This window comes from Strix uralensis, chromosome 4 (assembly GCF_047716275.1).
Source record: "Strix uralensis isolate ZFMK-TIS-50842 chromosome 4, bStrUra1, whole genome shotgun sequence".
NCBI classification, from domain to species: Eukaryota; Metazoa; Chordata; class Aves; order Strigiformes; family Strigidae; genus Strix; species Strix uralensis.
In genome coordinates, this window is record NC_133975.1 from 65,540,507 (window position 1) to 65,557,188 (window position 16,682).

Below are 16,682 nucleotides of genomic sequence, written 5' to 3' on the forward strand. Positions count from 1 at the left end.
GTTGTGTTTTTGATGCTTGAGTTAGTCAACAGAAACATTTTCTCAGGTGGGAAAAAAGTAGATATGTTTTGTCCTGACAGAGGAGGATGTGGTCTGTATTGTTGTGTGCTGAACTCAGACTGACAGCACAGAAATCCACTTAGGAAGCTTATGACAGTAGAGGGGTAAACTTATATTCCCTCTGTTGATTTGAGACTCTTTAAGAGAAGCAACCATGTGTTCTGACCTTCAGGTTCTTTGAAAGCTTGTTTGTGCTTGACTTAAGAGGAGCAGACTGGAGTATAATGCAAGCCCCCATGTGGCGGTTTCTTGATGTCCTTAGTGCATTTAAGAAAAATTTCCTTGAACTTTGTAGCTTGAAGGTAAGTATCTTTCACCTATCTTGAACTGAAACTCAAAATCATTGCAAACAAACCTTCATTTCTTATTGTGATGTTGGGAGTATTTGCTAACTGCAGATCAGGGAGGCCTCTGCAATGCAATTTTTTTTTTTTTTGAACAAGCCAAGGCTTTTAATATTTATAAATATTGCAGTATGAAGATTAAAATCAAGGTTATAGTATTTCTGTTCAGGGCATTAGTAGCTTTTCCACGTTCCAGCTCTTAAACAGGCTAATCCTTTCCCTATTCTCTTTCGCATAGTTTCTCTTGGTAATCTTTTCTGTTCTACTTTTTACCTGTTTTCCGATCTTTTCAAAGGGTTTGCCTATATAAAGTCAGGGTTGGCTACTAATGTGCTCCAGCATTTCCTACTGATTCGTAGCAGTTGTTCATATACTGTCAGAACAGCTTCTTCATGTGTTACTTAGAAGTAAGTTGGAGCACTGCTGTAATGTCGCTTTTATTAAGGCATCATTACTAAGTCTGGGCCGCATCTAATCCCAACCCCAGGTGATGAATATCAGAAGCTTATGTTACTGACTGGGTCTAAGGCAGTAGGGTTTCTAAGGCTTACTCTTAAGAAATATTGAGCTAATGTTAACAAGAGGACCCCCACTTAAATGCTGTGAGGTCATCTCCCACAATGATGTTTAAAAGGTTTAGTTGAAGCTGGTGGCAAGGCAGCAAGAACGCAGTATGGAGCGCTATAAGTACGTCAAGTACCGAACTTGTACTTGCTGCGGTGCTGGGAAGTTGTGCTGTTGTCTGATAGTCTGAAGCAGAAACGGACTTTTATCAGGATGTGTGTTCTGCTGAAGAGTAGGTACGACCTTATGTTTTGTTAGTCATTTGCATCTGGTCAGTGCACTTGTCAGCCAATAGCTAGCTGATCATGCCATAGTTTGCCCAAACTTTAAGAAAAGCAGATGGTTTTGGTTGCTGTTTCAGGCTGTAGGAACTAAATTGTTCTGAGCTGAACTCGTGTTCCAGGAGCTCCCTGGGTGAGTGAGAACTGAATGTAGTCTGAAGTATTGTTCAGGAAGGAAAACTGGCCTGAAGGAAAGCGAGCTGAACATACTAACACAAGAGGCTAAAATTCATCAGCTGTCTTATTCAGGGGGTGACACTGATACCCCTAGTGATGCACAGTGAAGATGAGTCGGAAGACCAGAATGCTAGAACTTGTACTGTATCCTTCTTTGGTAATATCACAGGAGTTCTAGGAAATTTTAGAGGAAAACATACAAGGTGGTTTTTGTTTTTTTTTTTCCTCTCTTGAATCAGCTGGAGAAAAGAGGACCTTTCTGAGCTTATTGGCCAAGATACTTATGCAGCTTCCTGGCCTACTGTGCCACTATTTACGTAGCGAAAAGCTTTGTGCTGCCATCTGACCAAGCAGCAGTGATGGCAGTCACCTAGGCCCTGCTAGCTTGTGAGTTTGCAGCTTCATGAAGGTGAGGGGAAATTAGAGTGAAGCTGCCTGGCTGGTTTCCAAGGGCTCTTTCTGTATCGTCTGGTATTTTCAACATAAGAAGGCAATTCCCCCTTCCCTTGAAACTGCTCTCCCCGTAATCCTGCTGCCTCCTGCCCCTTTTTCGTGTGGTTTGAGACACAGACCTTATAGAACAAGCGTGTATGTTGAGTCTTCCAGAAAAGCAAATCCACTTTGTTTTCTGTTAATTTGATAAGACTGTTTTGCAGGGCAAGGAGCTAATTTTCAGCTGCTGGATCTGGGTTCCCTTGTGTGACAAGCAAGAATTAAAGCTGGTAGATGTGGTTTCTTTGGGTCTTGACCTGTTTATCCTTGACTTGCAAGAAGAGATTACTAGCTTGATGGTATAGTTGGAAACCATTTTTGTTATTTTTTGCTTTATCATTTTATCTTTTTCAGTAATGGTTTGTTCTTGGTACAGTGATATGAAATGTTAATATGGTGTTAGAAACATTTAAGGAAGTAAGTAACTTTGTACTTTGGTAACTGCTGTTTAAAAGATGTTATTCAGCGGTTGTGCCTGCCAGTGAGTGTCTTGCTAATTGGGATACCTTAACCAAGGGCTTGACTATCAGATGAGATTGGATGATCTGCAAAGGTCTCTGCCAACCTAGGCTCTTCTGTCTTTTAAGCTGTCATTCAAATCAGGTACTTAAATGAAAACAGAGAATCGAGAGACATTTTAGACAGGTGAATTTATTTAGATTTTTTTTACCCATAAGTCCTGTCTTCAAACTTCTGTAGAAATGTGTAAAAAGGTTCTTCTCACGGCTAAGGTACTTGTCTCCCATTTTTCCTGCATGTGCATAAAATCTCTTCAGATCTTTGCCTTGCTGGAATTTTCTGGCTGGGTTGACTGATAGGAAGTCACATGCTCTAAAGCTGTAACCCACGCTCAAAACAACCTGTTACACTGCCTCAGCATCAAAATCATGCGAGAAGGAAATCTGGATAACTGGCTGGTATAAATTGTTGTTCTCTGTTGCTTTATGGCCACCACCCCCTGTGCTGCACATTTCTTGGACAGTTTATTCAGTGTCATTGCATTTAAAACATCAACATTCCTGCTAGTAGGTGATGGACTTGAACATCTTAGAAGAAATGTGGTGGTCCTGCCTCTCACTGTGAACAAGTGTGTTGTAATAAGAAAAGGAACATTGTACTAGTAGTTTTATCTGTGATCTGAATATAGCTGAAGGTAGTTTGTGCTCGGGGAAGGACAGGAAACAAGTCATGATGCAGCTTGTCCTACTGAGAAGCTGATACTGGAGCTATGTATGTTCCTGTAAACATTCAATAAATATGGTAAAATATCTTTGTGGAGCAGGTGTGAAGACAAGCATTAAGGGGAGAGTAGAAATCAAAATAGTGGTAGTGATTTGAAGGAAGTTGGAACACGATTTTATATCTAGCATGCGAAACAAGTAGTGAAAAAGGAAGGACTCCACTTAAAATTGCTGTCTTTGTTCTGTCCTTGAACCTTGATTTTTGTTTTAATAGGACCTCTTTATAAGAGGGGAGAAGATATTTGGATTTAGTCAAATACTTGTGCATTGTTTTGCTACCTTCCCAAGTCTGTTAATTTACCATATGTAAAAACTGTTCAGATCTTCAATATGCAGAATCTTTCAGCTGGGTGTGCCAAATAGAGCAAAAAAAAAAAAAAGTAATTAATTTATTAGGTATGATTTATTAGGTATGCCTAACAGTAGTTTGTATTGAAGGAAGAATTCAGTGACTGTCAAGCTTGTCAGAATTTTAACCAAATGAGTTGAAATTATTAGAAATAATTATTTCTGTGCTCAGTTCCCCAGGTGCTAACGCTGGGAATTCTCATCAGATACTGAATTCAACTGTCTCCTCCTCCTGTAACTTTATCCTCTCACTTCTCATCAAAAGAGAAGATTGGTAAACTAGGCCATGCCCATTCCTTTCTTGAAAAAAGGACTTCAACTGTAAATGCCAAAAAAGGAAAGGAAGTCCACATTACATTTCAGTTGGTTCCATTTCACATTTTTGTTGGGCTCAGTTTTTATGCCTGTAAGCATGGTTGGTAGTTTTGGGACAGTTGCGTAGCTATTTCTCCATTTAACTTGATAGGACAAGAATAAATACCAGTAAACAAAACTGGAATCACTTAAAGTAATTTCAGACTTCGTGACCTAACTAGTCATATCTTCCCAAAATGTTTTTGCTTAACTTCATAAATGTCTCTACATAATACTTTGAATTGGTTGTGCTGCATAATGAGAGATACTGAAGGGAGATTTCAGCAGGATAATTACATGGAGAAAAGTAGATGTCATCTAAGAACCTCTAGTTTCTACTTTCCCCTCCGTGATCCTGATGGGTTAAATTGGATGAAGGCTGCAGAACTTGTGGAGGAAGTACACTAGCAAGTTCTTAAGTGTCATCTGCGCAGGACAAAAAAAAAAGGGATTTCTATAGTTTGCTATGCAGTTGACAAGCATGTAGCATTTAATTTGAACCCTTTTCACTGATCTTAAAGCACTTTCCTTAAGGAGCCGTTCTTCAGTCTTCTGGCTCTGCTGTGATGGTGAATTTTAAGCAGTAGCTGCATGGCTGGTTTCTTTGCTGTTTCCTAGGGTTGGAAGTTAGGGTAGGAGGGAGTGGTAGCTAAAACCTGCATATGCTAAACAGAATAGCAATTTTACCTAAACATTGAGGAGGCTGGAAACAAAATGCAAATGTCTGGTATGTCTCAATTTTTTTTTTTATTAGTAGAAAAATGTTTGAAAATTCTGTCCTTCTAGTAACTATAATTTTCCCTGTATTGTATCATATTTCTTGTTTCTAATGTGCGTTAGTGTCCCCACCTCGTTGTCTGTTTGTCACTTAGTGTAGCATGGCTTGACTAAAGGAGTTACCACCTAGCGTCAAGAAAGATGAATTGTGGGACATGTGTGACGTTTCTTTTTTTTCAGTCCCTGGAATAGCATATTGCGTTAAGACCATGAAGAGAGGGACGGAGTCGTCTTATACTTGTACAGTGCCCTATACAGTGGACTGGTGCTCTAATCATTTTGATGATGGGAAGAGAAAGTTGTGACTGAGCTAAGCTACATACTGCATTGCTTGAAGAAAAAAATTATTCTAGCGTTCCTGCATTTTGTTTTATATTTCTGCACAGATGTTGATACTGTATCGCTGTGAACAAGCCCCTGCACACATCGTGTTTCATTCATGCCAAAGGGAATTCTGAGTTGGACTCAAACAGAATAGCTGTTTGTGCGTTCATCCTGTCCCTCCTCCACATGTCCTCGTTCCCTTTTGCTGCTTCATCTTTTCGTTTCAGAGTGCTTGCTTGCTATTGTGAAGAACAGATGACCAAAACTACTTACAGAAGGGAATGATTTCCTGCCAAATTTGTGTAAGAAAACATGTGGGCAGCTTAAAACTATTTCTGTTTCAAAACCAACTGGTGTTATGCAGTTCAGGCCACTTGCTCACAGTGTTTTATGCTCAGTAGTCACAGTGAATGATAGAATAAATTTGCGTGTCCTTTTGGTTACTGTGGACCTGATGCCTGGAATGCACATGTCAGAGTATGTACAAGAGTGATCAGAATTGAGAAGCTGAAAGGATTTTTTTCTTTCAATAGGAACAATGAGGAAGAAATAAGCAACTTAGGTGAAAAGGAGTGGTAGTGCTGCTGAGCATCATTCATTCATTGGGGGTGGTGAAAATGCTGTTTATCTAAAATTGCTACCTTTGAATTTTCATTTTTTTTTTCTTTTTTCCAAGGCTTTTATTCCCTGATGTTGTCTTACAGAAGAAAAAAGGTTCTGGAGGGGGAGTATAGGTTACACATAGTGGGCAAAACAGGCAGACTGGAGTGGGAGGCAAAAACAGCTTTTCCTTCTTGCTGTGCTGGGAGAGATGGATGTCTGCCATTGACATGTCTTTTCCTCTCAAGTAGATCTTCATTTTTCTGAGTGCAAGCAAAGAGACAGTCTGCTGCCATGGAGGGGACAGACAGGGAGGGGTTGGGAGTGTGTTGAGTTACAGTATTTTTTTTTTTTGTAGTGCACAAAAATGTTTTTCAATCCCTGATGGGATTTTGGACTCTTGGTTTTGATTTGTAGCTTTTCCAACATTGTGGCAGAGAAGGCAGGGTGAGACCTGGTGAGTGCAGTGCGGTGCAGGCCTCATCTGAGGGTGGGAGAGCCTCTGTCATGCTCTGTTTCCTACACCACCAACCCACTGTGCTACTACCACAAAATGTGACTTTGCTGCCCCAGGGTTGGTATATCATCCTTTAAATGGCAAATTTCAAGTTGGCTGTTGTTTCTGAAGCTTTATGGTAACTTCCACATCAGCTTCTATTAAAAAGAGAAAATGGGATGCTTTTGGGGGGGGGAAACTTAAGTCTTCTACTGCTCAGTATGTTCCACTCAAAAACGTTGTTTTTGGTATGCACCTTCATTACTGTGCAAGTGATTTGGTAAAAAGTCTGTGGTGGTTATATACCATGATATTGGTATAACTGCCACAAGCTTCTCTTAGCCTTTTAACAGCTGATGTAATGGAACTGTGGGGTTTGTGATCTGTGATCAGATAAGCCCTAAGCACTTTAAGCAACATGTTAAATAACTGGCGTTGTTGCAACACAGCATCACTAGTGCAGGTTTGGGAAAAGCATATCTGAAAAAGCAGACTGCTCCAGTAAACCCCCAGCGCATAGAGCCATTTTGTGCCTCTTCTGGACAGGTAGTCTTGCTATACAGCTTCTGGTTCTCCTTGAGGGAAGTTGGTTTTAGGCAGGACACTATTGAAATATTGCACTTCTGCTACGATTTCTCCAGGAAGCAGCTCATGTAGGTGCCTGGTATGTAATCTTGATCCTGACCATAAAAAAAAAAAAGAGGTGGGAGAAAAAAAGCTGTGTGTCTTTGCTTCTTACCTTGATGCTAGTCTGATCTTGTACAGGTGTTTTTAAAGCTTTGAGATGATGCAGTTGAGTGACACCCACTGCATGCCCACCCCCCACCCCCCCCCCCAGCTGTTCTGAATGAGGAGAACTCTCTTGGTGGTTTTTAGACATGAGACGGAGTTCAAGGTGTTGTTAACAGAAATGAAATTGGAGTTCTTTGTGGAGCAGGGAAATTGGTTTTCTGTTGTTTTGCTGGTAGCTGAACAGCATTATGTTTGGGAAGGGAAAGCTTTAAGGATCAGATTTCTGTGCACCCTGGATCCAAATTGAGTAGTAGTGTTTTGAAGTAAATTGGTGTGATGCACAGAGCCTTTTAAGTGTCTGTTGGATTCGCAAAGGTTGATCATGTTTTCATGGAACTATAGCTTTGTGGGTGCCTTTTCCCAGAAGTTCATCATTGCATGGCATTCATCAAGGCTGCAGAGGCAAGGACAGCTGGTCCTGCTGGATGGGTAGCACTGGGTGCTGGTGGAGGGTTCCACAAACATTGTCAGGAGGGCCTCCTTCCAGCAGAACACAGAGCTGTTACCTTTGAAGTTTTGGGGAGAGGGAGGAGTTTTCTAGAGATGGGAGACATGGTGAGTTAAAAAAGCAGTGCATTAGCCATGAGGAGATCTCAGGTTTAGTCCTGAGGGTAACAGTAACTGGTGACATCATACAAGCTATTTAATCCTTTATTTCTGTTCCCATTATTTCTCTTGTCATGTGAACTGATCAATCTCAGTATCTGTGTTTGGGGATGAAAATATGCAGACAAACATGGATCACTTGCCTTATGTTACTGAAGCAAAGGGCGATTGACTTAGTAGCTTGTCTGCATGTCAGAAGTTTCAGGGAGTGGACGTCTTCCTGTTGCATCACATTGCAGCCAGTGCAGCAGAGTAGTCTTCTGTTCGGAGGTTTTGTGGTATAAATGAGCATGTGAGCTGCCCTCTGTTTTAGGGTTAAGCTTGGCTTTAAGATCAGAGTTAAGAAACACACGAAAATAAGTCATATGACAACAGTTAGGGAACAGGAGTAAACTGGTGGGATTTGTAGCTGATTTACCACCACTGTAGTCACTTGCAGATACAGGGAGGAATGAAGCCAAGCTGACTAGGCTAATTGTTGGAAGTCGTGCTGACTGAGAAATGCTTTCTGGCAGATTTAGCATAGCAAATCTGAAGCATCTCATTGTGAAGGCTGGAAAAGTCGGTCATTTCCCTCTTCTTAACCTTACAAATGAAGCATGATCTGTCAGTGAAAACTCACCATGTAGCAGTGTTAGTGGAGGCTTTCTTTTTGGAAATTTATTTTGAATGGACATACGATTCCAGTGTTTCATATCATATGTATTGAGGGATAAGAGGGTGGTCTTGCCTATGGTTGACATGAATAGCTATAAATGCTTGTTCTCTTTTTCCTCTGAATCTGCATAGTTTGCTAAGTTCAGCAGCTTCCTTGGCATGGACTGCAGAGAAACTGCTTTGGGTCATCTGAGGCCTGGCCTCATTGCAAGAAATAAGTGTGTGTTCAAATCTGAGAGGACTGCTCTTCTATTAACAGACTTCAACCATGCTGTTAGAAAATCTGGCTGAAGGCAAGGCCCCATGGCGCCGTTTCTGCATAAAGCTTTATTGCTGCTAGCTTTGTCTACATAAAAGTTATGATGTCGTGTTTCCATTGTTTGGCGGTGCTGATCTACACTCCTTAGAATAACAACTTGTTTCAGCTGGAAATGGACGGGTGTGCGCAGTTCTGAACTGAAACTTCAACAAAGTGCATTGGGCCAGCAAAATGGAAGAGGTGAAAAATATTCCAGAAAAAGAGCTTCTGAGAAGTTGGGCCACCTTTAGTTGTGCTAGACTGCTCTAAACTCCTCAAAGGAGCAGTTAAGGGTCTTGATCTGTTAAAAAAAAGCCTGAGTGTGACAGAGAAATGGCTACTTACTGAGCTGTGAAAAGAAAGTTGAAGTGACTTCTCCTTGAAGACTCTTCAGGCAACAAACATGCAGACAAGCTCCCTGAAGTGAACCAGTGATAAAGATAATAAATTATCATTGGTATTTCAAGGTTGGTGCTTGTAGAGATAGCAGAGTTGAAACAATGCATTTGAGCTTTTAACAGCTCAGGATTTGTTTTTTAAGTTTTCACTATTTCCTTTAGGTGTCATTTAAAAGGAGGATGCTTGAAGGTTCTACTAAATCAGTTGACGTGGATCTATCAGTGTAGTAAGGTGCTTCACTGTGGGCTTGGAAATGCTTGTATTGAGAATGCATCCATTAAATCTATCCTTGGAGTATATAGTCAAGGCAAAAGGTGAGTCCAGTGGAAAGGGAACATGACCAACTGTTAGAGAAGGATTTTATCTTCCTTGTGAGCTCACCTTCCTTAAACAAGGCTTAAGAGAATAATTAGTCCCTTGAAAGTAGGGCAGTAAGGAATAGAATGTAACAGTGCACAGCAGGGCTGCTTAGTCCTTTTTCAGTAGTGCATACACTGTTCAGAAATGCTAGCGTTACTGTGAATCGAGGTGGTCTTCAGGTCGACATCCTGAATCTTTTGTTAAGAGCAGAGTCATGCTTAACGTACTTCCCAGGTTTTACATACTGAATGACAGAACTGAAAAGACTTTCATACTGCTACGTTGTTCTGTACTTGTTAAGTTCTCCATGTTCCTTGGTTCTTACTACTAGATCCATTGAAGCTGGCCATGTCATGATTAGGTGTCAGTCTGAGTCTGTGGTGATGGTCTTCAAGATGTGCTTTAAGTGCAAGCTTATCCAGAGAGATTCAGAGTCCTTGAGCTGTCCTTCAGCAGGAGGAGAGGTGGGAAAACTCTAAAATGCCATTTATACAGCTCAGAAGGATTGTCTGAAAGAGCCTGTGATATGGTCTGAGTGGAGAATTGGCTAGGTGGTCAGAGGCAGCATAACCCCTCTAAGCTTTTTACAGCTGTAATGAGTAGGCTCTGGTTTGTGTGGCCCTGTAAGTAACTTGCTAAGTAGCTTAAGTGGTGCTTACCTCAGATACCTGAGAGAGAGTCTTAGGGGGCTGCAGTTGTTGTTCAAGTGTGACATTGGGGGATTTCAGTGACGAGGGGAGAGGGTGATTCTGGGAGGCTCGGTTGCATCTTCTCTTCATGGTTATGTGCTCCTGTTATTGTGTGTCTCTGATAGGTAGATCTTTATTGTTTGGGGAGACATGACAGGTTACTTGCTAAGGGCAGCAAAAATTGCCTGTGTATGATGAGGTTGTCTGTTCAGTATCCTTCAGTTGTCAGGGTTATTTTGCAGAAAGCCATTTCCGTTTTGGTTTTGCTACAGTATGGGAACAACCTTTGTTACAGATACTACCTATTTGTCAGTGTCTCTGGTGTAGACCACCCCATCTCAGGGTTGATCCAGAGACAGCAGCAGTCTACATGAGTTATTCATACGCTGTCAAGAAAGTTTAGCTTCTATGGTCAATTCTTTCCAAGTCCACCCCAAAAGAGATGGCTTCTATCAAATGTTTGTGTTCAGCTTTTTTTGTGGGGCTTGGAGGGAGAGTGAAGGGGCATACCTGTGTTCAAGTGTTGGAATAGGTCAGCTTTTTGTTAATATGAAAGTGTTGTATGAAGCTGAGCTTTCGGAAGCATGATGGCAGGCAGTTTTAGAGTAAGTGTTTTGATGGGGGGTTTTTTTGGTGATTTTTATATTCTGTTATTCACATCAGGCTAAAACTTCTAATTTTTTTCCCCCAACATAAATGTGAAACTGGGGCAGGGAACTTAATAAGATAATGAGTTGAGGTGGTGTTCTTACATTGGCATGAAATTTTTCTCTCAGGAACAATTGCAGCTGAATACCAGTTAATGCATAAATTTGCTTAATGTGGAAATATGCCAAGTGTTTGGAATGAAGATTTGAAATGGGGAAGAATATTAATCTGAAGGTGTCTTTCCTTGTAGTTTCACAACCTTCTTGTAGCTATAGGTAATCAGTCTGCCTGTATCTCTATTGTTGTTTGTAATGTTGGGGCATGCGGACTATGGAGGAGAGGAGGGAGTTTTCTTGTGAATACATCAGCACCTGTCTCGTCATCAGAAACACAGTAATACTGCAGTAATAATGCAGGTGTCCCTGCAGCAGAGACTCTGTTGGTGCCAGTCATGAGGACAGTGTTATGCCATTTCAGCAGCATGGACTGTTACTTTTCTCACTGCCCTCCCTCCCTCTCTTCCCCCCCTCCCCCTTCTTTTTTTTTTTTTTTTTTTTTTTAGCAGCAGCGAGAGAAATGGCGTGTATAGTTGATGGAATAAAATGAAAGAAGACACTGTTGAGACATTCCAGCTGCTGGACTTCAGATTTCTGCTGAACAAGGCATTTAGGTTTGGGGAGGGTCATTGCATGTTCGAAAGACAACAGATCTGATTATGTATCCCAGATAACTGGAAGCAATCCTCACTGTACAGGGAAGAAATGCTGCTGTAAGACTTTGTGTCTGCAGTGACAGTGCTGCTGTAGTAGCTGGGTAGGGGGAGGGAGAATTGCACAGCTTGTTCCTGTTTCAAAATAGATTTGAAGAAAAAACACAAAAACTGCAAGGCTGAAATTGAGTAGGCAAAATAGTCTGCTTCACTTGGCTTCAGTGTCTGCTTTGCCTTTCCGTAACCAGGAAGTTGATCTTTATCTAAAGAAAATGATGTATTGTGCCCATCCAGTAAACCATCACTTTCACTTCAGAGCTATGTCATATAAATAAGGTGGCTGTGATGTTCTGTTTTGTCCCCACAGAAATGGCAGGCAATGCCAGAGGCTTGTCTTCAATAAAGTCTGTGTGGAATTTTTAATAAATGTGTTATTAATGATGTGAAGATCTACATCTTAAAATTACTTGAATCCTGTGTTAACTTCACCTGAAAATATGTAGCCTTAGGTGAATAGGCAGAACCATACACTTTGCCTTAAAGTTTAGTTTGGTAATCTGTTCCCCCTGTTTTATTTCAAGATGTGTGTAAGGTGATTGCTTTGTCTTGGTATTTCAGATCAGAGTATTTTTTCCAGTAAGCTGGCTTTGAACTGAGATGGTTTAACATATTTTGAAAGTATAAGAGGTGCTATTCTGAGGGCTAAAAAGCTGCAGGGTAAGGGAGAGCAGACGTGAAGTTCTGGTTTTAGTACGGGACATGTGAGGGGCTGAAAAAATTTCCTACCCTTTCTTACACTGAGCTGAGTGACTAAGATGAACAAAAAATGCAGTGCATGTACGTTGTATGGGCATTATGAAGTACGTTTGGAGTAACACGTTTTGTCTTTCTAAGACTCCAAATGATTTCTTGACACTTAGAATTGAAAACTGCATATAAAGACTTTGATATAGCCCATTAAGGTTAAAAACACTATGGAATTATGCATAGTAATTTGCAGGTTTTGGGTTGCCTATTTGTATGTTAGGTTTTGGAATGCCTAAGTGAAAAATTGGTGCTTGAAATACTTGGCCCAGTTTGTCACATTCCAAATATATCATCGCTTTGTTTTGATTCACTCTTACCTCATGAATCCCTTGATGCGCATTGAATGTTTAGATATAAGACATTAAAAATACCTAGCAGTGTTGTGCAAAGAAAACTTAATGAGTTATTAGTCAGAGTTGGACTTTGTTCTTGCACTGGGACTGTTGTTTTATTTCCTCTTGTGTGTTCCACTTGCAAGGTAATAGTATAAAAGCTGCTATTTCTGTGTAAAACAGACTCGTAGGGTATATTCATGAAGTGAACAGTGGAAAATATTTTCTTTTAAATGCTCATGAAAGTTGTATGAAAGATGGAGATATATATATATAGAGAGAGATATATCTATGTAGATATCTATATATATATAGTTTTGGTGCGGTGTCTTGCAATAACTTGGAACAACTTCACAGTAATCCCCAAGGCTGTCAGAAATGATCAGCAGATGCTCAGTGGAACTGATCAGTAGCTAAAAAATACTTGGGAACCATTTTTCATAGAAGAATGGGCAGAAGAAAATCCTGACAGGGATCCTGATCCCAGACTCCAGGGGAGTTTATAGGCTTGTCTGTCATCTTCAAGAAGAGATTTGTCTGTATGCTAGCCTCATTCCCCCTCCCTGCCTGTCCAGTCCTGCACGTTCAGTTTGTGAGATGGAAGTGCTGTAGGTCCAGCTCTAAGTAAATTACATGGGCTATAAAAACAATCTGTTGTTTTACTGAGATGAAGGACAGGGACAGAAATAATTAGCTCTCTGCCTGGAGGTGTGAGAGCTAACACTGTTGTGGAGCAAAAGCTGAGATAATCTTGGATATGAGATGCTAGAGCTCAAGGGGAAGGTAGTGCAACTCTGGGTTTGACTTTGCTGTTTACATGAGTTCCTCATGTATATCAGGATTAAAACTGCTCACTGTGTGAGAGTCATTTCAGCTGAGAAAGTGAAGAATCCGAAGCTTCCTTGCTCTTCAAAGCTAGTAACTTGTCATGTAGTAGGACTAAAGTTTATTAACTGACCTGGTAACGGTTGTCGTTTTGATCTGAAGGTGGCTTTGCAATGCCTGATGGACTTGAAAATCCTTGTTAAATTTCATTTTGTCTTTAAAAACCTTCTGCTGCTCTCCAAAAACGTGGGAGCTGGGAAGAAATCAACTGTTACTGGCAAATTGGCAGCAAGTCCTTCTGTACCTCAAATAATACAAAAGGGCTGTTGGTTAAAGTCTATTTGAGGTGAAGTTGGCTATGTGGCAATAGCCACTAGCCGTTCCTTGTACGCTAGGTTCTTTGGAAAGGCTTTGTGTGAAGTTTTGATTCTCGTAGGATCCATCTGGCACCCTCTGCATATCAAGCATCAAAGGCCCGAGTATCAAGGTAAAAATTTCTCAAATTCTAAAATTGTAATCAGTGCCTAATATGAGGCAAAAATCATGGGAGTCATCTGACAGCAGTTGAGAAACAAATCTGTTGTTGGATTGTAAGCCTAGAAAATAGGGGTCAGCCCCAAGAATAAGAAAAAAACCTGCAGAGAAAATATTTTTTCTTGAAAGGTGTTTTTTTGGGCCTTCTAAAATAGTTGTCTGGGCTATTGTGGTTCATGGAAATTGGGTTTCACATGCTGTTGTTTATGGAGCTTAAAAACACTGAAGCTTAAAAATGTTTCATCCTATTAGGTTAATGAGTACAACTTGCTGTTTCACAGCCTTCCAGATCTGTTTCTAACTTGACTGCTAGACACTTAAACTGGATTTCACTGTTTACTTGATACTTTGAGTCATTTACTCCTTTTTTTTTTTTGAGCATATCTTCATGTAAGGCTTCAAGATATAAGAAAACAGACAATATAATATTTCTCTAAAGAATGGCTCATAGGAGCCACCCCTGTAGTCCCCCTGCTACCAAACCTTGCCACGCAAACCCAGTGTTTCGCCCCTTGCCTCTGTGAATCACATACTTAAGAATTATCATTAAAATCCACATTCATCACACAACCTTCACAAACTTCACTCACAACAACAAAAAATTCCCCACACCAAAATGAAAGTAATATTATGACAGCACCAAAGGAAAGTGGACAATTTGCAATCAATCCATCCCTTGTTCCTTTACCACAGTTACAACAGGATTTCTCCACGATCATTCCACTTTTCACTCTTCAGCTGTGTTCAGTCCATGTTTTCTCCATTATGTCTCCCGATTACTATCCTTATCTCAAATTCCTCAGGTCCCTGTTTGGGTGCCAGAAAGGACTGTGGTGGGTTGACCCTGGCTGGATGTCACATGCCCACCAAAGCTGGACTCCCCTCCTCAGCTGGATGGGGGAGGGAATATAACACAAAGGTTGAGATAAGGACAGGGAAAGTTCACCAATTACTGTTATGGGCAAAACAGACTCAACTTGGGAAAATTAATTTATTGTCAATCAAATTGGCGTAGCATAATGAGAACTAGAACAAATTTAAAACACCTTCCCCTCACCCTTCCCTTCTTTCTGGGCTCAGCTTAGCTCCCCATTTCTCTCCCTCTTCCCTACCAGCAGTGCAGGGGGGCAGGGTATGGTGGTTGTGGTCAGTTCATCACCGGTAGTTTCTGCTGCTCCTTCCTCCTCACGCTCTTCCCTTGCCCCAGTGTGGGGTCCCTGTCATGGGCTGCAGTTCTTCAGGAACAGATGGCTCCAGCATGGGTCCCCCACAGGGTCACAGGTCCTGCCAGCAAATCTGCTCCAGTGTGGGCTTCTCTCTCCACAGGGCCACAGGTCCTGCCAGGAGCCTGCTCCAGCACAGGGTATCCGTGGGGTCACAGCCTCCTTCAGCCATCCCCTGCTCTGGCGTAGGGTCCTCCACAGGCTGCAGGTGGGTATCTGTTCCACCAGTGACCTCCATGGGCTGCTGGGGGACAGCCTGCCCTCTCACCACGGGCTGCAGGAGAGTCTCTGCTCTGGCGCCTGGAGCACGTCCCTCCACTCCTTCACTGACCTTGGTGTCTGCAGAGTTGTTTATCTCGCATAGTCTCACTCCTCTCTGTCTGCAACTGTTCTCCTGTGTTTCCCCCGGCCCCCCTTCTTCTTAGATAGCTTATCACAGAGGCGCTACTGCTGTGGCTGACAGGCTCGGCCTTGGCCAGCAGTGAGTCGCCTTGGAGCCGGCTGGCATTGGCTCTGTCGGGCATAGGGGAAGCTTCTAGCAGCTTCTCACAGAAGCCACCCCTGTAGCCCCCCCACTACCAAAACCTTGCCACGCAAACCCAGTACACACAGCTAGCAGCTTGCGTTGCTTCCAGGAAGGTGTTGCTGGGTGTTTGGCCAAGGGTGCTATGTGGGTGCCTGCAGGCAGGTGTTCTGGGTGGCTTAATGACACTGTGTGCCTAAATGTACCTACCATACAATTAACTAACTTTCTGCTGCCCTCTATCTCTGTGCATATGCTCTCAGATGACATGTTGAAGTACTATGATGTTAATGTTTGTAATTTATCTAGAATCTAGGTCTTACAATGTTTACTCTGTGTTAATTTCTGACTAAATGATGAAAAACAGTAGCACATAAATACTGTGTGATTGCAGGATGGCCTTAAAGAGAAGGACTAGGGAATGGAATTGGCAAAATGGGCTCTTGAAATCAGGTGGGGAACCTGAGATAAGGAGAAAATGACTTTTTACAGCCTTTTCTTAATGACTCTGGGTTGTCCTTATAGCACAGCTGTGATTGAGGAAAAACTGTAAAACAGTGATAAACAAATGTTAGTAGTGCTGTGTAAATCAATGACCAGAGCTATTCATGGCAGCTATGTACTGATTTGATGGATAGATAATGGCTTTTGTCATTCTGCATTAAGGGTCTTAGTAGGTGGTGGATGCTGGAAACTGTTTTCTGCAATTGTTCATAAATGAAACTTTAAATAGTTGCTTTTATTGTTATCTACTGTTAATAAGGTTTAGCTAATCATAAAGCTCTCTGGTAATGCTTTCTGGATGACTATATTGATGTAAAGTGTATTACAGTGTTAGATGTGCATGAAAAGAGGGAGTTTGGACACTAAACCAATTGTCATTGTAAAGGTACCAAAGTCACTAGTGTAACAAAAAAGCTTAGCTTTGCTCTTGTGTTCTTTCATTACGTGACGCCAAACAAGATGAGAACTTCTTAGTGAAGATGTACAGTGTCATCAGAGTTGAAGTGTGTTGTGGTCACGTGTAGTACTGTTTTTCATGTTTTAATGTGTATGAAGAGTTTTCATAGTAAAGTGCTAATATGTGACAGGTACTTCTACTGAGAGTAAGAATAGAGTTGCTTGTAATGTTAATTTAGATAGTGAATGCCAATTTCGGTAGTAAAGAGACTTGACTAGCTTGATACCTTAGTTGATGATGATGATGTTATAGATGAGTTTT

At 41.4% G+C, this 16,682-nt stretch overlaps 1 protein-coding gene across 9 annotated transcripts in view; it reads left to right on the top strand.

The window, feature by feature from the left end:
• The window catches only part of ANKRD17 (ankyrin repeat domain 17), a 96,692-nt gene that overhangs the window by 23,871 nt on the left and 56,139 nt on the right, over positions 1 to 16,682 (top strand). For 5 of the 9 annotated variants that reach the window (XM_074867024.1, XM_074867026.1, XM_074867017.1 and 2 more), the window contains exon 2: positions 15,041 to 15,145. The exons of the other annotated variants lie outside the window; for them this stretch is intronic. In XM_074867024.1, the coding sequence (XP_074723125.1) occupies positions 15,041 to 15,145 (105 nt within the window). The remainder of the gene's footprint in view (positions 1 to 15,040; positions 15,146 to 16,682) is intronic. 9 annotated transcript variants of the gene reach the window in all.